The 23,589-nt window shown below is 44.4% G+C and overlaps 1 protein-coding gene across 1 annotated transcript in view; it reads right to left on the bottom strand.

The window, feature by feature from the left end:
- The window catches only part of LOC147443961 (mitogen-activated protein kinase 15-like), an 82,683-nt gene that overhangs the window by 22,602 nt on the left and 36,492 nt on the right, over positions 1–23,589 (bottom strand). Inside the window, exons 3-9 of the mRNA XM_086526746.1 lie at positions 8,549–8,676; positions 8,374–8,433; positions 7,252–7,401; positions 7,002–7,157; positions 6,754–6,891; positions 6,566–6,639; positions 6,217–6,303 (exon numbers count right to left, since the gene is read on the bottom strand). Of these exons, the coding sequence (XP_086382872.1) occupies positions 6,217–6,303; positions 6,566–6,639; positions 6,754–6,891; positions 7,002–7,157; positions 7,252–7,401; positions 8,374–8,433; positions 8,549–8,676 (793 nt within the window). The remainder of the gene's footprint in view (positions 1–6,216; positions 6,304–6,565; positions 6,640–6,753; positions 6,892–7,001; positions 7,158–7,251; positions 7,402–8,373; positions 8,434–8,548; positions 8,677–23,589) is intronic.

Raw genomic sequence — 23,589 nt, 5'->3', positions numbered from 1 at the left:
CGTACAATACGGCATGCCTATGAAAAGGGAACACGTAAAGACGGTGACGAAAATACAAAGAAACCATCACAAATGAAACACTCGAAATGCGTACTGACTAATCTTGCGTACACACAATACTTCCTCAGTGGATTCTTTGAACCTCGACTCAAGAGCCAAGATTGGTTCTGCGTGATTGATCGTTCTGCAATGATGTTAGCTTCACTGGAAAAACCATCATCCTTGTGAACAATCACATCTTTATCATGCAAATCATCATCTTTGTGAAGAATAATCAAGGATGATGAATAATCACATCTGTCTATCGTGCTTTGGAGAAGAAAAGACTGAGAGTCTCCTTCTCCTGTTCCTTTTCAAGCTTCGCCTGCACATAAGAAATGAGAGGTGAAGAATGAATAACTTCCTCCCCACGAATGACAATGGGAGAGTCACTTTTGGCATTGAGAGTGAAAGTATTGTCTGCCCAATCAATGAGAGGGTTATGCTCACGAAACCATCAAATGCCGAGAATCATATCACGTTCTGAAAGAGGAGACACTACAAATTTTCTGCGGAAGGACGCTTGCTGAACAGTGAATAACACATCAAGGCACTCGTGTAATAAGAGAGTCCATACCGAGAGCGAACTCGACACCTCGAGAGGAGATGTCTTGATAACCTCCAAGCGTGCTCTTTCGACAAGAGAGTCACCAATCACATCATGCATACTATTAGAATCAAACAAGATCACCATGTGTTGACCATGCACATGACCATAACACTTCATGAGAGACTCATCAATGAGAGGATCGTGAGAAACTTGGGACGCATTTGTGTGCTTATTTATGGTATTAACAAAGGATGTGGGTTCTGTGAGTTCTTTAATTTCGTTAGATTCAATCTTAGGCCATGTTTTCTTTATATGACCCTTGACGTGACAGTGATAACATCGACCTTCCTTAGAATAAATGACTTAATCTTCTGCCATTATGTATCCTCCTAAAATTCCTTGCGCAGCTCTCTCATCTAGGGTTAGCTTAGGTTTAGCAGGTGTTTTAGCTTGACCCTTAGATTCATTTTGAGAGTTCTTTTCCGAAGGACTAGAGGAAGATTGGCTAAAAGAGTTACCATTCTTACCGTTCTTACCATTCTGAGGAGTCTGAGAGGTACTTTGAGAAGACTTGTTCTCCTTAGGCATTCCCTTACTGTGCTTCATCTCCTGTGCGAGAGCAATCTCTACCGCCTTGTAGAGATCTATTAGATCGAGTACTTCGACATCATACTTGATATACTCGTCCAATCCTTCCTGACTGGGTTCTTTGGACCTCTACTCGAGAGCCAAGATCAAAACTGCGTGATTGATCGTATCTACAACGATCTTAGCTTCACTGGGAAAACCATCATCCTTGTGAACAATCACATCTTTATCGTGCAAATCATCATCCTTGTGAATAATCACATCTGTATCATGCAAAACATGTGTCGTGTTTTGGAGAAGAAAAGACTGAGAGTCTCCTTCTCCTGTTCCTTTTCAAGCTTCACCTGCACATTAGTAATGAGAGGTGAAGAATGAATAACTTCCTACCCACTAATGACAATGGGAGAGTCACTTTTGGCATTGAAAGTGAGAGTATTATATGCCCAATCAATGAGAGGGTTATGCTCACGAAACCATCGAATGCCGAGAATCGTCACATTCTGAAAGAGGAGACACTACAAATTTTCTACGGAAGGATGCTTGTTGAACAGTGAATAACACATCAAAGCACTCTCGTGTACTAAGAGAGTCCATACCGAGAGCGAAGCTCGACACCTCGAGAGGAGATGTCTTGCTAACCTCCAAGCGGGCTCTTTCGATAAGAGAGTTACCAATCACATCATGCATACTACCAGAATCAAACGAGACCACCATGTGTTGACCATGCACATAACCATGACACTTCATGAGAGACTCATCAATGAGAGGATCATGAGAAACTTGGGACGCACTAGTGTGCTCATTTATGGCATTAACAGAGGATGTGGGTTATGTGAGTTCTTTAGATTCGTTAGATTCAATCATAGGACATGTTTCCTTTATATGACCCTTGACGTCACAGTGATAACATCGACCTTCCTTAGAATAAATGACTTGTTCTTCTGCCATTATGTATCCTCCTTCCTTGTGCAGCTTTCTCAGCTGGGGTTAGCTTAGGTTTACCAGGTGTTTTAGCTTGACCCTTAGATTCATCTTGAGAGTTCTTTTCCGAAGGACTAGAGGAAGATTGGCTAAAAGAGTTACCATTTTTACCATTCTTACCGTTCTGAGGAATCTGAGAGGTACTTTGAGAAGACTTGTTCTCCTTAGGCTTTCCCTTATTGTGCTTCATCTCTTGTGCGAGAGCAATTGGATCGAGTACTTCGACATCATACTTGATATACTCGTCCAATCTATAAAGGAATGCCTCCTTGCGTTCATCATCCGATTTACGTAATTGGGTGCCGAGTTGCAAAACACGATTAGAAAAAGACATAACTGGCATACCATTTTGCTTGAGACTGTGCCAATCGTCTTTCAACCGTGCTCGGTACTGAGGTGGCATAAACCGCACCTTGAGCTTGTCTTGGAAGTCGGACCAATTGAAGGAAAGAGGCACGCCTTCCTCGGCTTCCTCTAGGTGCGCGGTCAATTGTGCCTCTTGCCATGCGTGGTACCAATTAATGGCATCACCTGCTAGTTACATGGCTGCCGTCAAAACCTTGCTATTTCCTGTTTTCTTAGTTGTCGCAAAGTGAGCATTAAATTGATGTAACCATGAATGAATAATAGTAGCATCCATCTTACCATCATACTTACTGAACGTCAACTTCTCAATGACAAGGGTTTTGGAGTCCGAATCTTTGCTTGAGCTACTTGATGAACTACCAACATCTTTGATCGGCTCGAGCTTCAGGGTGAGTACCCGAAGGACCAACTCTTGCATGCGTTGGTCTCTCTGCGCCTCACGCTCTAACTCCAAGGCCACTCCTCTTTCTTCAGCCGCCAAGCGCGCTTGCTCGCGCTCACGCTCAAAGGCTAACCGTCTTTCTTCGCGCTCACGATCCAACTCTGCTTTCTTTCTTCGCACTCGCGATCCAAGATTGCCTTTCTTTCCTCGGCCGCCAAGCGCGCTTGATCGCGCTCACGATCCAAGGCTGCCTTGCCTTTCTTTCTTCGCGCTCGCGATCCAAGGCGGCGCGTTGCGCTTCTTGTTGTAACATCATGTCCATCATCGTCTCGACCAAAGCCTCCATAGGATTTGGTGCAACCCTTGACGTAGATGGAGAAGAAGGAGGGTCGGAAAAACCTCCTGGTGGGGAAAATTCTTCTTCGCCACCTCCATGCTCATCACTTCCACGCAAAGTATCCATTCCGCTTCGGGTGATGACCATACACTAAGATCTTGGGTACTTAACTTCACAAGGAACTTGGGTTCTTGTGGTTCTTGAGTTCTTGAGATTCTTGAGTTTCTTGAGGTCTTTCTTTAGGTTCTTGAGGTCTTTCTTTAGCTTGCAATCTGTGTTAGAGAAGGCTTTTCTCTTACCCGAGCTCTACTCTTCCCTACGGACGCACCCCTTGGCGGCCTTGCGCTCACGCCAAGGTTGCTTTTTCCACCTCACGTCGATTGGACGGTCACTAAGTGCACGGTCCGCTCTCAATGAGGAACAAGGGGAGGCCGAACAAGCCCTTCTTTCTTGGGTTACCAATCACTCTTCAAAAACACAATTAGGAATCAACACGCCCAAGTGGACTTGGGTTACCTGCGACCGCAACAAGCAAAAAAATTTATGTGGTTCTTTCCTTGAGTGATATAGAACACTACCAAATCTCTAATACCAATGTAAGGTGCAGCGGAAGTGAATGTTGAACTTCGCTCAGGATGAGTGCTCCGACCTGTGCTCAAGGGTTCCTTTTACTTACGAAAGAAAGAGCGTTCCATTCCTTTAGTGAGAGAGTGCAAATGATCACAAAAAAAGTGAATAACATTGTGAATGAAGGCGCTGAGAGAGAGGGAGAGAGGGAGAGAAGAATACGACACCAGACGGTTGTCAAACCCTCCTCCAAGGGCCCCACTCTCTATGGCGAGAGAGGTCTATGCTATTGATTGCACAAATCTAGTACAATGATCTAGATGCAATAGACTTGCCGACAATGATGACTTCGACGAGACGGACTGAAAACTGAAAACGCTAGGGACTAAAATCTGCAAAATCTGCTAACTGCTGAATTCTGACACTGTGTCGACGAGGACGGCGATGGTGACGATGTGCTGAAAACGCAGATGTTGAAATCTGCGGACAGCAGGCTGAAACTGGAAATGCTGGTTGATCTGACCGTGCGGCGGGGATTTGCTGCGGGTAGGTGAGATCTGCGAGGTTTGGGGCTGGTGTTGTAGAGTCTTAAGTGCTGAAAACTGGAAACACTCTGCAAGTTGGAAAACGCTAAGAGAACTATAGCAAAAACGCTATGCTGACCTACAATCTGAAAACGCTAGCTGTTGAAGTCTGAAAACTTTGGTTGATCTGGGAACTCCACAAACGCCAGGTTGGTCTTGTGGCTAAAAACGATGAGTCTCCTGCCGGTCTTGCTAAGAAGGTGCACTACAAGTCACAGGAACTCTGATGCCTCTTCTGCCAGAAGTGCTAGCGCTAGGTTTCTTTTATAGAGCTTAGCAAATTTGCCCTACCCAGTTTCCCAACAAACTCACTTATTAATAATACGTGAAAATGGATAAATTAGGGAAAATGGGTTTTGTGCACTGTAAAATGCTCATAATGGGTACTGACTGTAATGATGATGATCATGCCGTGTGCAACCAGAGGATATGCAACTACTCTAAGTGCCTGGACATGCACGGCCTGCCCACAGGCTCAAAACGGTGCCAGAACACTTCCTAAGCTGACTTGAACCCTAGACTTGAAGTAGTTTGTCCACATGCACATAGGGTTAGACCAAAATACACGTAAGCAGATCTGGCCTCTGACATCGCTTGTTCCCTTATCCCCTCCCTCAACCCCACGCTACGGCTCTTGCCTCAACCTCACAGTGACTGGCTCTGAGGCTCCATATCCATGACCTCCAAGCAGCAAGACTCAGCATATAGTGTCGAAGACTTGCAAACCAGACCCAGGCTCTTGCTGAGAGAGCTCTCCTGTGAACTTTGTCCCTGTCTCATATCGACTGCAGAGAGAGATGTTTGATTGACACCCTGCTTTGAGGGCATGAGAGAGAGAGGGGTCGGTTTCGACACTCGAGAAGGCCGAGGACAAATATGAGTCAGTTTGAAGAGAGAAATGGCATGCCACCCACACGTCGTGGGGAGGGGGCGGGAGAGAGAGCCAAGTGTCGATGCCGCTTACTTGCCCCATAGCCTATGTCTGGCATTACCACCAGACAGAGAATGATGACGTGGCATGGCCAAACAGTACTGCTTGCTGATGTGGCGGACAATACTGCTTGCTGACGTGGCGGACATTACGGACCTCCGCGAGATGCGCTGACAGGTGCTGACATGGCAGCCTGTATGGATTTCCACAAATTGCGCTAGCTGCTTTTCCTGCAGATTTTTGACCAGTTGCTTTTGGGACTTCTTGCTTTTGAGTTTATTGCTTTTCGGGCTCTGCTTTTGGGCCATCCCTTGTAAGAAAAAAAAGACCCAAAGGGCCTAACTCTTCAGGGCATCTGGACGCAGAGTCTGCGAGCAGAGGACCCTTCGGGAGTTGTACTTTGCTCAAGCATTAATATAATGAAAAAATACCGAAAGGGGCGCCAGTCTTTGGGGCCAATCTCTTCGGGCACGGAACTACACCGGGCCGTCTCGACTCAATTTTTAAAGTGTGATAAAGTTGTGAATTATTTTAAGTTATTCTCTCGTGTGTCATATCAAATTCCCGACTTGGGGTGCCCAAGCCTGTGACAGCCTGCACTACCAATTTGACGCCCGCACGTTGCCTACCTTCCATTAAAAAACCAGCATCTTTAACAGATTCTGTGTTTCCCTGATTTTCTTACAATTGTGCACACATACAGATATATATGTGCGCTCTCACAGAAAAACCCACACACACAAGCCATAATAAAAAAGTTGCCTGCATACTGAGATTCTGTCATGACTTAGAAAGGCAGGTCCGACTGAGCATAATGACGCCAAGCACTAAATAAAGCATTAGATAGGAAAATTATTTCACAAAAACCAGCAAGCAATATGTTTGAAATACCTAGGAAGTGATGTGTGTTGTCTGCTCAGAGGTGCTGTTCCACCGCTCTCCAAGTGAACAAATTGCTTCTTGAATTGGTCAACAGCACTGAATGATGCAAAGCACCAAAACAATTAAGTTCGGCACATTCACTGCCTCAAAACCAGGACACTTCTGAATTTGTTCTTGAAACTTGATAATTTTCATTACACAGAACATACAAAAAAAACAGAGAAGTCATTTTAAGTTTGTAAAATCTGAATTTTGCTTAGGTTTCGCAGACTCGCGGCTTGTCAAAAAGATTTATTCTTCGGTGCTTTTTTTTTTTTTTTTTTTGGGGGGGGGGGGGGGGGGGGGGGAGTGTCTGGACCTTGGATACAAGAAGTTGGAGCGATCTGTTCCATCTAGGTATTCTTTTAGCTTCTGCGGATGATATTCCAGTATCTAAAAAGTAGAAATGTCATAATTAAATGTTAGTTTGCTTTGTTCACAAGTATCAAAAACTGAAAAAAAAAAAACCATTCAAACCAACACAGTTGAAACACCAGTAAACAATACCTCTCTGTATATAAGCTCTCTAACATCATCTTTTGTCACCCTTCGCCTTTCAAATTCAAACTCCATCTTGGTGATAGGTTGTGCTGAAGGTTCTCGCTCTACCTTAGCTAAACCTTTAAAATATGGATCTGCCAAAGCCTGTATACAATACATGAAAGTCACCAGATGCTCGCCAATCACAAACAGACTCTTTGCCAAAAGCTAGGAAGTATATTCGGCTTTTGGTTAATACTGAAAGACTTGTCTACCTCTTCCGCAGAAGGACGATCTCTAGGATCAAATGCAAGAAGCCTTTCCAACAGGCGAAGAGCCAAGGGGTCCGCATTAGGAAACTTTTGAGAAAACTTCGCAGGAGATTTCTTGGGCATGCTACTTAAGTACCTTCTTGCCTTTTCATTTCGTACCTAATGCAACACAATGCATACATCCATCAAAAAAATAACAGACCACAAGAAAAAACAATGTGAGCAGTAGATCTCTTTTATTAGAAACACTAACCCTTGCAATAACATCTGGATATGGAGTTCCAAGGAAGTCTGTAATCAATTCAAGCTGATGGACAACATTTTTGCCTGGGAAAAGAGGCTTTCCCGTTAAAATTTCTGCAAAGATGCACCCAATGCTCCATACATCAATGGCTGGTGTATACTGCAATTTTCCAACGAATTAAACAATTTAGCTTTCAGAATGTTCGACTGTTTTCAAAAACAAAAAGTACGAGCCCACAAGATAAAATGAAGAGGCATCACCACACAAAATACTGTACTGAACAACAATTCAAAGAAGACATAGTGTTAATGCAGGCTGTTATTCTCATACACTTTTTCAACTCATTTAAATGTCCCCTAATCAAAGTCATGATAAGGTTCCATACTGCCTATCCTCTTGAGCGTGAAAGGCCCTCCAATTCCCCATTTTTGATATAACTAGCATTTACGAGTCAAGAATGTGTTAATTTACCCAAAAGCCACATGTCTTCTTAACTCTCCCTTTTTCAATATAGCTCCTGTAGTACCACGATCTCACTCAGCATCAAGGAGGTCCAAGAATTTCCATAAAAGGAGCACAAAGGACACCCTATGAGACCCACACAGTGAATGGCTAATCCTTATACAAGATCCTGTATACAAGTTGTGCAACCTACGAATTTCAAAATTATCAAATGGGGAAGTGAAAAAACTACAAAAATTGTACAAATTTAGCGTCAATCCTTGATACTGAGATTACTTCTAGAACTTTCTACATGTTTTGAGGGAAAAAAAATAAGACTGATTTACATGCTCAGTGGAAAGGGTAATTTCCACTAAAAGAAAGAAGGAAGTCGATTCCAGCACTAAGCCCTATCCTATAAAGAGCAAACGTAAGAGAAAAGAAACTGTTTTTGAATTCTGCCATACAAAGCTACTTCAAAGGTAACCCAATAAGCAGGTCTGATGGCCTTCAGTAAGCATGTGCACAACAGGGTAGCACTTGAGAACTCATGATGGATCTTTCTACAAAGGTTCATTCCTTCATCACCGCACACGGTGACAGTATACAAATAGAAGAAAAGAAGGCCATCTTACTTGGCCTATCACGTGGAAGATAAACACACACGCGAGAAAAGAAACACGGTCTTACTTTCGAAAAAAAAGAACCGCAAAGCTCTGGAGCACGATACCACCTCGTCGCAACATAATCCTGCAAAGACATAGCCTCCTATAAACATCACCCAACCAAACATTTGATTTGCCAAAAAGCAGTGAGATTTGACAAAAGGCAGTGAAGCTTTGGCAAGCATTCTACCGCTTCATACCGTCCAAAATATCGCTGTCGGGGTATCATGGAAGGCAACCCGAGCCAGACCAAAATCGCATATCTTCAGCTTGCAATCAGCATTTGCCAGAATATTCTTTGGCTTCAAGTCTCGATGGAACACATTAGCTGCACAACAGTCAGTATATTTCCAATCAAAATAAGACAATTGACAACAATCAAACAATATCCCACCTTAACAAGGGACATAGGTTTAGTATCTCAACACCTTGATTTCATTGAAACCATGAGAACATCAGTATTGTGAGTCTTACGGACAATGGTTGGTTATATCAAGAAGGAGCTAAGAGGGCAGCCACATACACCAGATAGTTGTGGTTTTATAGGGCCTTCCAAATTTAAAAATGTGTTCTCATAGACCTTCCACATTGCATTGAATGTGATGCACAACTTAGAAGCACATCCAATGTAGAGGGTCCTTGAACCACCCTCTAGAATTTAGAAGGTCCTCTAAATGAGACGTGACCTCTTAATGCAAGTCAGCTATGCCTTTCCATCTACAATCACAAGTTTACTTTTTGCCCTTTTCTACAATCCAAAAACTTGGCCCACCCACCAACTTGCTAAACATTGGCCTATGGGAATGGCTTAGTTTTAAATGAAGGGCCTTCTAATTTAGACGCCCCTCCATTTTGGTAGGCATGTGTGAACGCCATCTAACTCTACTTTGTCACAAAATTTGAAATTTGTATCCTTCCAGCTCAAAGCATCTGCACTCTTTGTATATATAAATCAGTGGTGCAATTTAGCCAATAGGGGGTCCGTATGAACATGGAAGGCAGCTACATTGTTTTATGATCTCCTTGACCGAGTGCCACTCACGCACAAGAAACCTCTCAAGATCACTCACGCACCCTTGGAGTTGAGCACCTCATGGCTATTCTTTTCCCCCAATACAAAACCTAACGTTCCTTACGGCTTTGCATGCACGCAAAACTCTCTAGAACTTGAGCCCTAACGCTTGATAGTCCCTCCATGTAGATGTTTCACTTACGTAATGTTCCCTAGAGCTTTGCATGCCCACATAAGGGACAAAGGTTTAATATCTACTTTAACCTTTTGAAATAATAGCTTGATCTTTTAGGAAGTTTTATCTCTACTTGAAGTTCTAGGACGAATGGGTTAGCAATACTTACCTACCAAAACTTTCGTCGTCATAGAAATTATTTAGCAGCAGCTAATCGATAATAGTTTGCATGTCATGCACAACAAATGATAAATGTGACAAATATCTTATATTATTCAAACACAATACACCTAGTTTTCCTTGTTTACTCCTTGATCTATGATCAAGTTTCTTCAATTAGGTTGTCACAAGTTTGTGACATGGCATGACTTCCTACTTGCAAATAATGGCCGAGGCCTTTTTTATTTGTGTGTGTGTGTGCGCGCACGGGGGGGGGGGGGGGAGGATGAAACCTAACCCAACTTGATAGAGCTTAATTGAGGGGCCATAAACCTACTACCGACGGTTCATTTGGAAGTTTGCAGAGATAGCTTCGCCTTTGCACTTATTGACTCAGAAAGGAGTCCCTTTCTTGTGGGGACCAACGGAAAAATTGACTATTGGACCAGTATTGGCTTTGCCAGACTTGCAAAAGCCATACAGAGTTTATTGTGATGCTTGTGGTCGTAGTCTGGGAGCGGTCTTGATGCAAGAAGGCCATGTGATCGCTTTTGAAAGCAAAATGTTTTCAAGGCCAGAATTGGTAGCATAGATTTATGAGAGAGAGCTATTGGCAGTGATCCATGCTCTTACACAGTGGCGAAACTATCTACTTGGAGCCGATTTCATGGTCTTTAAAGTTTATTGATCATCAGAGTCTACGCTACGTCTTGTAACACAAGCAGATACGGTGGGCTTAACATCTTATCATAGTTTCACTTCCAGATTGTCCATGTTCAAAGACAGAAAAACTTAGTGGCATATGCATTGTCTCGGAAGCCCCTCGTCTTGGCTATTTCCGCGATCCGTCATAGAAGCTTCGAGGATATGGTTGACCAATGCGCCACCGATCCGGATTTTTCCGATGTTTTTACTCGGATACAAAATGGGGAGATAGTGCCAGGATATTCCATACGGGATGGCTACTTGATGAAGAAAACAATGTTGTGTGTTACACAACCGTTGAGGGAAAAGGTTTTTACAGAGTGCCACAATCCACCATTTACGGGTCATCATGGCATTGACACCACCTTGAAGGCGGCGGAGCGTTATTTCTTTTGGTCGAGACTCAAGAAGTATGTGGACAACTTTATTCGCAGTTGTCTAGTATGCCAGAACGTCAAGTTTGACAGGCATAAGGCACAAGGATTACTACAGCCTTTACCCATTCCCACCCGCCCCAGGGAAAGCATTGCGATGGATTTCATCTTTGATATCCCCAAGACTCAAGGTGGGCATGATGGCAATTGGACGATCATCAACAGATTCAGTAAACAGGCCCACTTCATTCCGGTAAAGAAGACAATTAAGCCCGATCATTTGGCAAAATTGTTCGTCTCACGATTTTTCGAATATATGGCATGCCCAAGTCCATTGCTTTGGACAAAGATCCCCAATTTACTAAGTTGTTTTGAAAGGCAATCAAGGAGAACTTTGGCACGTGGTTGCAGTGCTCGTCCTCGTTCCACCCGCAGACACATGGACAATGTGAGATAGCCAATTAAATGGTTTTGGATTGGTTGAAGTCTTATATTTCAAATCAGAAGAAATGGGAAAGGTATTTGCCCTTGGTGGAGTTTGCCTACAACAACACGCGCGGACAAAGATCCCCAATTTCAAATCAGAAGAAATGGGAAAGGTAATTGCCCTTGGTGGAGTTTGCCTACAACAACATTGCTTTGGACAAAGATCCCCAATTTACTAAGTTGTTTTGGAGGGCAATCAAGGAGAACATTGGCACGTGGTTGCAATGCTCGTCCTCGTTCCACCCGCACACAGATGGACAATGTGAGATAGCCAATTAAATGGTTTTGGATTGGTTGAAGTCTTATACTTCAAATCGAAGAAATGGGAAAGGTATTTGCCCTTGGTGGAGTTTGCCTACAACAACACGTGCGGAAGGCGCCATTTGAAGTATTCGAAGGTGCTAAGAAGGTTTTTCCTAAATTTCTAAGCACCAAAGACAAGATTTGTTTGAAGCAAATTTTTCAAATAGTCTAGGAGGCATGGAAGGCCATCTAGCAATTCAGAGGAGGAGAGCTCGTCCTCTTTTGACAATGACTAGATCAACAAGAAAACCAACGACTTCAAGGGAGTCAAGCCGTCACGTTTGAGACGTTTTTACACTACCAGAACACCCATCGAAACCTTGAGTTTGTACAACAATTTAACATCGCCTTCTCTGGAGGACGGTCCTCAGAACAATTTAAAATGTGAAAGGCGGCATCTTACTTGAAAGGAACTATATCGACATGGTGGTCTACTCTGTTGTTATGCAGAGAAGCACCTGTGACGCGATTAAAAAAAAAAAATCACGTCAACTTGGTTATTAGATGAATATACAAGAGATGTCATCACGACTTGGCATCACTTGAAAATGACTGAGAAAGATATATCTGATGACTACTACCAGAGCTTTTGGGATACTTGTTTGCCAATGTCTTCGTTTCGGAAGATTACTAGATTGAGTAGTTTTGCTATGGTTTGCTAAAGAGATTCAAGACTATGCTTTAAACCAAAAGTCTGACTCCATTCAGAGACTTATGGGACATGACTAAGCAATGATTTGGAATGCATGCCGGCTCATTGACTTATGTGACGAGCAGGATAGTATCCACCTCAAAAAGGCAAGACTCTGCAAGTGAAGAGAATGAATCAAGGGAACCAGATGACAGCTCATCACAGGATACTGAAGCATCAAAGAGTTCCGACGAACTAAGGGAACCAGATAAAAGTTCATCAAAGGATTCCAGAGAAAGAGGAACCAAATGATAGTCCGTCTTAGGGTTCCGATGATTCACTCTGATGTGCCAATGGACAAGGGAAGCGAAAGACGCTACCCGCAGGTCCCACGGCACAAGGAAAGAAAGGAAAAACGAAATCAGCTGGTAGATCAAAAACATTCCCAGGATAAGATTTTTGAAGCCGACCAGTTCACGAGGGACTTGGACACTACTTTTGCCAAGGTCCGCGAGGCTTTAGAGAAATCTCAAGAACGACATAAGAAGGCAGTAGATCGACATCGACAAGACTTGAAATTAAAGGAAGACGATTGGGTGCTCTTACGTTTTGAAAAGGCACGCCTAAGGAAACGAAAAGGAAAGGAATGGCTTTTTCCAAAGCTTAGAATGAGGTATTATGGCCCCTTCTAGATTAAAGAAAAGATAAATGATGTCACCTTTCAACTCAAGCTGCCCGATACTTGGAAGATTCACAATGCATTCCATGTGAGTCACTTGAAACCTTTTAAAGGCGAGGAGATACTCGTTCCTGAACAGATTTTGGCACACAAGGAAAGAAACATGAAAGGTAAAGTGATTCGGTGGTTCTTGGTTAAATTCAATAACTATTTGGCATTAGATGAGAAGTGGATGGAGGAGGAGGACTTAGCATATACTCCTCAGATTTTGGAACTTTACCTTGAAGCATTTGGTTTAGCATCCCCTACTCTGATAGATCCCCGATATCAGCAAAGTTAAATCTAGTGCAGAGGGATTGCACAAGCGGGGAGTCACTCCGCTCCTTTGTCAACAGATTACCTCGATTGAATAAGGTCATTAATGTCCCCTTTGGGTTTCAAGGATACTACACGGCTGATAGTATTCTGCTGTATGACTTTATGAAACGGAATTCTCGAATTGAACATGATTGATTTGTACTCTCTCATTGGACTTGTTTGAGAGCAAGAACTGAAAGATGAAATGACTGCAACATTTCAGTCTCATAAATCTCTATAGACATGATAAGGATTAGTTAATCCGGCATCAGTGAGGTTCGGAATGGATCTAGATGTGGTTAGTAAATACGTTGCTGGTATTCATGGTCTAAGACTTGGAATGAATTTTTCTGTGATTGATTTGTCATGTGATGTCGTGTGATGTCGTGTGATGTGACTGTCGTCTTTGTACAAGTGCTAGATGTGTCGTGTCTAGTGCCTCAGTACTTAGAGTCAGTGTCTACTGAATTGGTTTATGGCCTCTGTATGTTTTGCAGGCGTAATGGAGGGCGATTACAATTCTTTCAAGAGGGGGATATGTCACAAATTGCTGACGTGGCAGTACTGCCAGACACACAAACATGACGTGGCAGTAAATTGTGCGGACTCGTTGTAGCAACTGACATGGCAGACAGTACGGCTCTCCGCGATTTGCGCTCTCAAGTGGTGATGTGGCAGAATATACAAACTCCCGTGTTTCACGCTAGCTATTGACGTGGCCTGGCTATACGGATTTCCGCATAAAGCTTCTTGTGGTAGTAGTGAAAATACACAGAACCCGCACGAGAGAGAGAGAGAGAGAGAGTACCCAAGTCATGCTTCTCCGCCTTGGTTGCCTGCCTGAAATGGGACATTGGGGAACCTTGAGATGAAGATAGCTTTGCCCTTTTGCAGGGAGATAGAGAAGCAAAAGGAGTTCTGCGTTTTTTGCGTATAGGATAGACAGTCGACTCTTTGGAGCTCTTTTCTTTGCAGTGCGAACTCCCTTCTTGCTTAACAGCTATTGTTGGCTGCTCAGGAGAACGCAAATGGCTTCCATGCGCCGCCTTGCTTGCACACTCCACGTTGCTCCGGCCTTTTCGCTTCATCACTTCTCCACCCACTCTCTCTCTCTCTCTCTCTCTCTCTCTCTCTCTCTCTCTCTCTCTCTCTCTCTCTCTCTCTCTCTCTCTCTCTCTCTCTCTCTCTCTCTCTGTCTCTCTCTCTCTCTCTCTCTCTGTGCGTGTCTCATGATGTTCCATTGTCTCCATCCTCTCCCCTTCCGCTGCACACTCTGACAAGGTATCAGAGCACAAGGGTGCTAGAGCTGCCATCCTCCCCCTCAGCAAGGAGGCCATTGCGGGGAGTGTTCATCACAAGAAGCTACTACCCCACCAAGGTTTTCCCTTTTGGGCTTTGTTTTTGTAGATTGCCAGCGTTTTTGCTTCCCTTTCGATCGCCAACCTCCTCCCCTTCACCAACGCCTCCTCCTCCACCCTCTACTATGCTAGCGTTTTCTTGCCTTGCGTTTTTGGTTGGCATGGCGTTCTTGCAGCAAAGGGGTCCTCCTTTATGCCTAGCGTTTTTGGGCTTGCTGCCTAGCGTTTTGCAGAAGGGAGGCACATACACACCAGCGTTTTTCAGATTTGGTACATGCTCAGCTTTTTTGGCCTTCTTCTTCCCCGCCAAAGTTATATCTCCTTTGCCACTTGAAGATCATCCATTGCTGCACGGTACCGCTCTCCTTTGGAGTTCACGTGACACATCCAACCCTATGTGTCTGTGGACAAGCTACAGCATGACCAGGGTTCAGTTCAGTCAAGTCAGTTTAGAATAGGAAGTAATATGGCCCTTTGTGAGTCTGTTCGTAGACCGTGCATGTCCACACACTTAGATTAGATGCATATCCTCTGGTTGCACACAGCATGATCACCAACATTACCATCACAATCCATCAGGAGCATTTTCCAGTACATTAAACCTATTTTTCCTATTTTTGACATTTTTCACTTATTTATTAAGTGACTTTTGTTGGGAACTAGGTAGGCAAAGTAGCAAGTCTAGTATATAAGAAAACCTAGCGCTAGCACTTTCTGGCAGAAGAGGCAGCAGGAACTCCGGTTCAACAGGCACCTTGTCAGCAGGACCCCCAAGACCTAGCGTTTTCAACCATCTGCAAAGCTAGCGATTTTGGACAAGACCAACAGCCTGGCGTTTTTGCATTGCAAATAAACCGGCAGCAGCAGAGGAAAGATCAGCACTAGCGTTAGTGGTTTACACCAGCAGATTCAAAACGTTTTTGCAGCAGGACCCATTTTCAGCCCTAGCATTTTTGGATCAGCATACCATCCTAGCGTTTTGCAGATCCTTCGCGACAACAGTTATAAGTATCAGTGTTTTCAGTTTTCATGACTTAGGAACAGCAGAACGACCCCCGAACCTAGCAGATCTCACCTTCCCGCACCAGATCCCCGCCGCACGGTCAGATCCACCGGAGTTTTCAGTTTCAGCCAGGAAAACGCAGATTTCAGCATCTGCGTTTTCAGCGTGTCGTCGTCGCATCGTCGCCATCGACATCGTCACCGACATAGAGTCAGAATTCAGTAGATACAAGATTTGTAGATTCCAGCCCTAAGCATTTTCAGATTTCAGCCCGTCTCGTCGTCGTCGACATCGTCGACAAGTCCAAGCATTGTAGAGATTTGTGCAATCAATAGTAGACTGCTCTCGCCATAGAGAGTGGGGCCTTTGGAGGAGGGTTTGACAACATTCTGGTGTCGTATTCTTCTCTCTCTATCTCTCAGTCTCAACACCTTCATTCACAATGTTTATCCACTTTCTTTGTGATCATTTTTACTCTCTCACTAAATGAGCGGAAGGCTCTCCCCTCCGTAAGTAAAAGGAACCTTGAGCACAGTTCGGAGCACTCATCTTGAGCAAAGTTCAATATTCACTTCCACTGCACCTTACATTCGTATCAGAGCTTTGGCAGTGTTCTGTATCACTCAAGGAAAGAATCACAAGGACCACAAGATTAATTTATTTTTTTGCTTGTTGCGGTCGCACGTAACCCAAGTCCTCTTGGGCATGTCGATTCCTAATCGTGTTTATGAAGAGTGACAAGAAACCCAGGAAAGAAGGGCTTGTCCAGTCTCCCCTTGTGCCTCTTTTCACTCATTGAGAGCGGACCGTGCAGTTAGCGGCCGGCCAATCGACGTGAGATGGGAAAAAGCAACCTTGGTGTGAGCGCAAGGCCGCCAAGGGGTGCGCCTGTAGGGAAGAGTAGAACTCGGGTGAAGAGAGATCCTTCTCTAACGCAGATTGCAAGCGAAAGAAGAACCTCAAGAACCTTAAGACCCTCAAGACCCCCAAGAACCCAAGTTCCTCGTGAACTTAGGAACCCAAGACTTCAGTGGATGGTCATCACCCGAAGCGGAATGGATACTTTGCATGAGGTGATGAGCATGCAGTTGGCGAAGAAGAATTTTCCCCACCAGGAGGTTTTTCCGACCTCCCCCTTCCCCATCTACGCCAAGGATTGCACTAACTCCTATGGAGGAGGTGAAGCAGTTGTTTAGGGAAAGAAAGTTAGAACGCGAAGCAAGGAAGTTAGAACGTGAAGAAAGAAGAGCAAAAAGAAAAGCAGAAATGGATCGCAAGCACAAAGAAAGAAGAGCCGAAATGGAGCGCGAACACCAAGAAAGAGAAGCAGCAATAGCCCGCGAACACGAAGAAAGCATGGCAGCCATAGCCCGTCAAAACGAAGAAAGAATGGCAGCCATAGAGCATGAGCACAACGAAAGGAAAGCCGCATTGTTCCGACTCTTTTCAGTTGTGCAGCCGCATTTTCAACAGAATCAAGAGAAGGAGACTCTCTTAGTCTCTTATTTTCCAAAGCATGACACACAGGATTTGCATGATGATAAGCATGAGAAATTGCATGATTATGATGAGCATGATGATTTGAATGCTAATGATAAGCATGATGATTTGGATGACAATGACAAGCATGATGATTTGCATGATGATCAAGGTGTGATTTCTGACGAGCATGATGATTTGCATGATCAAGATGTGATTTCTCACAAGCATGATGATTTGCAAGATAATGATGTGATTGTTCACCAGGATGATGGTTTAGTTGATGCTTTTTCTAGCGAAGCTAACCTCGTTGCAGATTCAATCAACTACGAAGAACCGATCTTGGCTCTCGAGTCGAGGTCCAAAGACCCTCCTCAGAAAGAACCCCCTCAGAAGAAACCCCCTCAGGCAAAACCTGTCACAAAACGGGAGCGTACACGAGCACTTAGAAATCTGAAAAATAATATACTTTGCAAAAGGGAGAGAAGGGAGAAGATCGACACAGTATTGGGGACCAGAAGATGGACTGTTCCCCCCCGGCTAAGAGTATTCTTTTATTCAGGGAGAATTCTTAGACAAGCACGAGAACCCGAGGAACCCCCTCCGTTCTGTAATCGTAGACCCGAGGGTCGTGCTTTCCCGTAAAGGGCTTGGGCACAAGGCCGTCCATCCCGTAAGGGACTTAGGCGCGAAGCCGTACTTTCCCGTAAGGGACTTAGGCGTGAAGCCGTACTTCCCGTGAAGGGCCTTCCCGTAAGACGGGAGATTCCTGCAAAACAAACCACATGAAACAACAATTCTCAATGCGTATCAACACCTTATACTTGTCGCTCCTTGCTCGGAGAATCGACCTCCGTACTCAATCGTCACGCGAACACTTGCAGTTTCTGTCGCCAGTCTCTGCTCTAGAATCCCAGCGCTGGTGCTTTCTGCTGCTTCCGGCTTGCTGGGAAACTGAACGCTAGCTGTCCTTTTATAAGCCTTGGCACCCGGCGGGAATAGAGGCCCAAAAAGCAAAGCCTGGCGCTTTCTAGAGAGAGGAGAGAGAAATCGCAGATTTCAGCCCCCTTCGTAAGTTTTAGCGCTGGCTTTTTTTTTATAAGAGCCTTGCTTGCTTTATTTTATTAATAAGGGCCTGGTCACTTAAAAAGTGACCGGCCACTTAATAAAATAAACTGTGAACCTGTTCAAACTTTAAAAACTCACTTAGTTAATGAAATCAATGCTACACGGACACATTCCAGGCGTCCCCGGGTGCAGGACACGACACAGATGCAATGCAGACACAGACTCCTCGCGAGAAAACATCTGCCTTCCCGCGAGTGTTCTTGCTTTTCGTAAAAAGCTTCATTGAATCCATCTTTATTCTTGTGCTTGCGTTCTTACGCGTATTTTCTTACTCAGTTCGGATTCCCTCCTTAGCCTACGGGATGGCCCCTTACTGATGCACCCCTCACCCATTATGTGACGCATCAAGGGCGCTCGTAACCCGGCCCTTTCCACCGAACTTACGGAAACTCCTTCGCGATGTTTACCGTCACCCATCAAATGACACATCAGAATTTGTCCGTTCTTGATGGCAGTTCCTGTAGCTACAATCTTTTAACAGTTCTTAGTACACATAATAAAATATCCTAAAAAGAGATTAATCATTAAAAATAAGAAAATAGTCCAATTAGCAACATCCCTCTGGCTTCTAAACAGTTGACCTCAACTGTAGTGCTTGGACATATACCTCCAGTATCTCGAGATAAGCTGCTAATTCCTCCTAGGTCATCCACTGAGCATCTAGATTCGAATAGTTCTTAAACTTAACCAAATACTTCCGTGTTATCTTTCCGGATTTGAGAGGCCGCTCTTGATGACTTACTATCCTCCGGTTGGAGTATTTCTTCTGTTTCCTCAACCTCATGAGGTTCCTCAGCACTAGGCTGGCTTGGAGGCGGTCCCACATACGGCCGGAGTAAACTGACATGGAAAGCATTAGGATCTTCCAATTAGGCGGTAGCTCTAATCGGAAAGTGACATCATTCACTCGCTCAGTGATCTTAAACGGCCCATAATAACGGGTAGAAAGTTTTACCACCTTCCCCTTATGAGATGCTTGTTTCTTAAGTCTTGCCTTCTCAAACTTGAGTAAGACTAATTGTCCGACTGTTAAGTCAAGATTCCTCCTGTGCTTGTCTGCAGCTTTCTTATGCTTTTCCTGAGAGCGTAGAATAGCTCTCCTAACTTGCCCGTAGGCTGTGTCCAAATCACGGACAAATTCATCTGCTGCAAAGATCTTATCCTTAGTTAAAAGGATGGGTGGAAGCAAAGGCTTACTTTCCCCGTCGATGAGTGTATGGTATTGTTATACGCATACTCAACAAGAGGCAAATATTTCTCCCAGTCAGATTGCCGGTCTGACACATAAGCTTTTAACATATCCAATACTGTGGAATTGGCTATCTCACTTTGCCCGTCCGTTTGAGGATGGTAGGCAGATGAAAAATTCAACGTTGTACCAAGATTATCCATCAAGGCACGCCAAAAATTTCTTGTCATGCGAGGATCTCGATCGCTCACAATAGACTTAGGCATTCCGTGATGCTTAAAGATCTATGCTAGAAAGACCCTAGCCATATGATTTTCTTTTATCGTTTTCTTGACTGGTATACAGTGTGCTTGCTTGCTAAACCTGTCCACAATGGTCCAGATCGCGTCATTTCTAGTCTGAGTTCTAGGGAGGTCCATGATAAAGTCCATCGCAATACTTTCCCAAGGTTCATTAGGCACAGGCAAAGGTTGTAGCAACCCACGCGTCTTATGCCGATCATACTTCACTTTTTGGCAAACCAAGCATTCCCTGACATACTTATCAATGTCAGCTTTAAGGTTAGGCCAAAAGAAATATCTTTCCATTGCTAAGGTCGTAGGGAGAATACCCCGATGACCCGCATAAGGCGAAGCGTGTGCTTCATCCATGATCTTCTTTCTTAATGGTTCCGCCACACATATGGCCTGATGGTGGTAGAGATAACCATCCCGAATGGAATAGGGAAACTCATTCTCTCCACAATGTAGCTTTCCCCACATGGTGGAGAAATCTGGATCATTCGGATACAAATCCGGTAGTGCTTCTAATTCTTGGTGATATACCGAAGTGATAGTGTTCACCCTTGGCCACCTAGACAATGCGTCCGCGACCACATTCTTACTCCCAGCCGTGTGAAGGATCTGGAAGTGAAACATAGACAAATAGTTTGCCCATCTCATCTGTTTCTCAGATAGTTTCCTTTGCGTAAGAAAATACCGCAAACTCTGGTGATCAGTCTTGATCACAAAATCCGCTCCTAGAAGATAGTGCTTCCAATTGGATAAGGCGTGAATCACAGCCGTGAGTTCCTTTTCATAGATTGATGCATGCAACTCTGCATCCTTAAGCCGTCTGCTTTCGTAAGCCACTGCATGGCCTTCTTGGTTTAACACTGCTCCGATGCAATCGCCTAAAGCATCGCAATGAACCTCAAATGGTTTCCTTAAGTCAGGCACTATCAAAATAGGTCCATGGCTTAGCAAATACTTGAGCCGATCAAAAGCTCCTTGTTGTCTGGATCCCCATCTGAAAGGAATCTTCTTCTTTGTCAAATCATGAAGTGGTCCTGCTACATGAGCAAATCCTCGGACAAACCTTCGATAATATGAACATAATCCCAGAAAGCTACGTACATCATGTACCGTAGTGGGAATAGGCCAATCTTCTACCACTCGGATATTAGCAGGATCCATACTCACTTGATTGTGAGAGACTATATGGCCGAGATAGTGTATCTCTGAGAGAAAGAACTCGCTCTTCTTTGCATTCACATGCAACTCATGCTTTCGCAATTCTTGAAACACTAAGTCCAAGTGCTTCCGATGTTCCTCTGCTGACTTAGAGAAGATGAGTATGTTGTCAAAGAATACTCCCGTAAAAGCTCGAAACGGACTGAAAATGCGGTCCATCATGCGATTGAACGTCGCAGGAGCATTGGTCAAGCCGAAAGGCATTACCAAAAATTCATATAGTCCAAAGGTTGTGAGGAAAGCAGTCTTATGGACATCCTCAGGGGCGATCCGTATCTGATGATACCCACTCTTTAAGTCTATGCGACTAAAGACACTTGCACCCTGCAACTTATCAAGTATATCATCAATCCGAGGGATCGAAAAGCGATTCTTGATTGTGATCTTGTTTAAAGACCTATAGTCTATGCACATTCGAAACGTGCCATCTTTCTTCTGCACCAGTAGAACTGGAGAGCATTAGGGTGAAGCACTTGGCCGTACTAACCCTTTCTCTAGAAGCTCGTTCACTTGCTTCAGAATTTCCTCTTGCTGAGCAAGACTTACCCGATAAGGGGGTTGATTGGGAGGCGAGCTACCCGGTATGAGATCTATGCGGTGATCTTCCGGGCGTACCGGAGGGAGTTCATCAGGGAGTGTTTCCGTGAAACAATCTTTGTACTTTTCAATAAATTGAAGACGCTTAATTTCCAGACTAGAGAGAGAGTCCCTACTAGTTTTATCCTTCTCACGTGCAAAAATCAAGTAAGCAAAAACACACTTCTTCATTTCTTTCTTAATGGAGATATGGCCTACAATTGGGAACTGCCAATCTCCTGCATCAGCTTGAATCTTTATTTTCTTACACCCATGATCAAAAGTGAGGGTCTTTTCCACATAATCGGGAATAGGTGTCATGTGGAAGTGCCATGGCATACCCAAGATGATATCACATCCCTCGATGGGTGCCATCAAAAATGATTCGCGGTCCTTCTACTCGCCAATCCGAAGATTGAGCTGTCCTTGCACGGGAGTTGCATTGGTTGTCAACCCCTCGAATGCCGATCCGGATGTAACCGATGTGCCAAGTTGAGTCGATGTGAGGCACAAACGTTCTGCAGTATCCCTGGAGATGAAGTTATCCGTGGATCCTCGATCATAAAGAATCAGTACTCGCTCGTTGTTCAAAGACCCCCAGCCCTTCAGAAGTTGACGCTTTCCTTCTCCGTTTCTGTGTTTCCTTGAGCATCTGGAATTGAGTTTGAGCTTGGCGGTGCGGGTTCCTTCCTTGCTTTCTCTTGCCTCGTAGAGGCTTGTTCTTGCCGTTGCTACTTTAGCGGGCAATCCGGTTTCATATGTCCTTTCTCGCCACAGTAGAAGCATCTTCCTTCCTCTCTGAAAGTTTGAAGTTGAGGAGGAGAAAGATACTTAGTTCGCTTGCCAGTGCCCTCTGGCTTCTTAGAATGATCATCGTCCCTAGATGGAGGACGTTTTCTTCCTTGGCCCCCATGGGCATCGTAGACCCCTCTTTGTCTTGCACGGTAAGTGCTATGCTCCATCTTTCTGGGCGTCCCAGTTGAGAGAAAATCCTCAGCAATAATAGCTGACTCCATCATCCTTTGAAGAGTATCATGCGGATACACCTTCATACTCTTTCGAAGCTGCGGTTGGAGACCCGCTTCGAACTTTCTTTTCTTTTCCTCGTCGGCAATCTTCATGAAGGGAGTGACCTTCAAAAGAACCGACCAATACTTGTCCACATAAGTCGTTACTCTTTCATGTTCCTTTTGGGCAAGCCAGTCCCATTCCTTCCGTATGTCCTGCTCGAAGTCAGGTGGAAGAAATTGTTCATAAAATTCAGATTTGAAGCTCTCCCAAGTTCTGGCCTGAGAACCTTCCAGAATCTTGGCTAACCACCAATTACTTGCCGTTTCCTTGAGGTGCATCCCCACATGGCGTAATTTGGATCTTTCTGTGAAGTGCCCATTGGTAAAGGCGACTTCAAACTGTCTGATGAAGGACAGTACTTTGGAGATGTCTCTCCGTCCGTTGTAGGTTTCGAACTTGATGTCCTTGTCGCCCGATTTGAAGACTCTCATGCGATGTTGAGACTTGCGACCATGCTTCTTGAATCGAGGCTTATCTTTAGGTTAATGTAGGGTAGTGGCAGTAGTAGCGGCTTCCTTCTTCTGACGAGATGATCGAGAAGTAGAAGTATAATCAGGAGAGTAAGATGGAGATGAGATAGAGATGTCCTTGCTCTCGTCTAGCAAAGAGAGCGCTTTTTCCTAGCCTTTTCTTGAAGTAGGCCGTTCATTCCGATCCGAAGATCCTTTGTGCACCTCGGCACGTTCTTCTTCTCTTGCCTCCTATGGTCTCATGCCAACAGTCTTGTCTGGATGCTTGGCTGCATAAGTTCCATTCGTTTTCTTCATTTCGCCCAAAAGCTTTTGGACGTCTGGCAACAGTAAGATTTATTGCAACTCCGCAAGCTGAGCTTGCACTTGTTGAAGCTCCTCTTCAACACTTCTCCCTTGGCCCGACATGGTTCTTCCCGTTCTTCCCGAAATCGTCCTTCTTTGTAGAGAAAGAGAGGAGTCCGAGCTCTGATACCACTGTCACAAAACAGGAGCGTACACGAGCACTTAGAAATCTGAAAAATAATATACTTTGCAAAAGGGAGAGAAGGGAGAAGATCGACACAATATTCGGA

Source organism: Adiantum capillus-veneris, chromosome 13, assembly GCF_014529385.1.
Source record: "Adiantum capillus-veneris isolate H3 chromosome 13, ASM1452938v2, whole genome shotgun sequence".
NCBI classification, from domain to species: domain Eukaryota; kingdom Viridiplantae; phylum Streptophyta; class Polypodiopsida; order Polypodiales; family Pteridaceae; genus Adiantum; species Adiantum capillus-veneris.
This window is presented reverse-complemented; position numbering and strand designations above follow the sequence as displayed.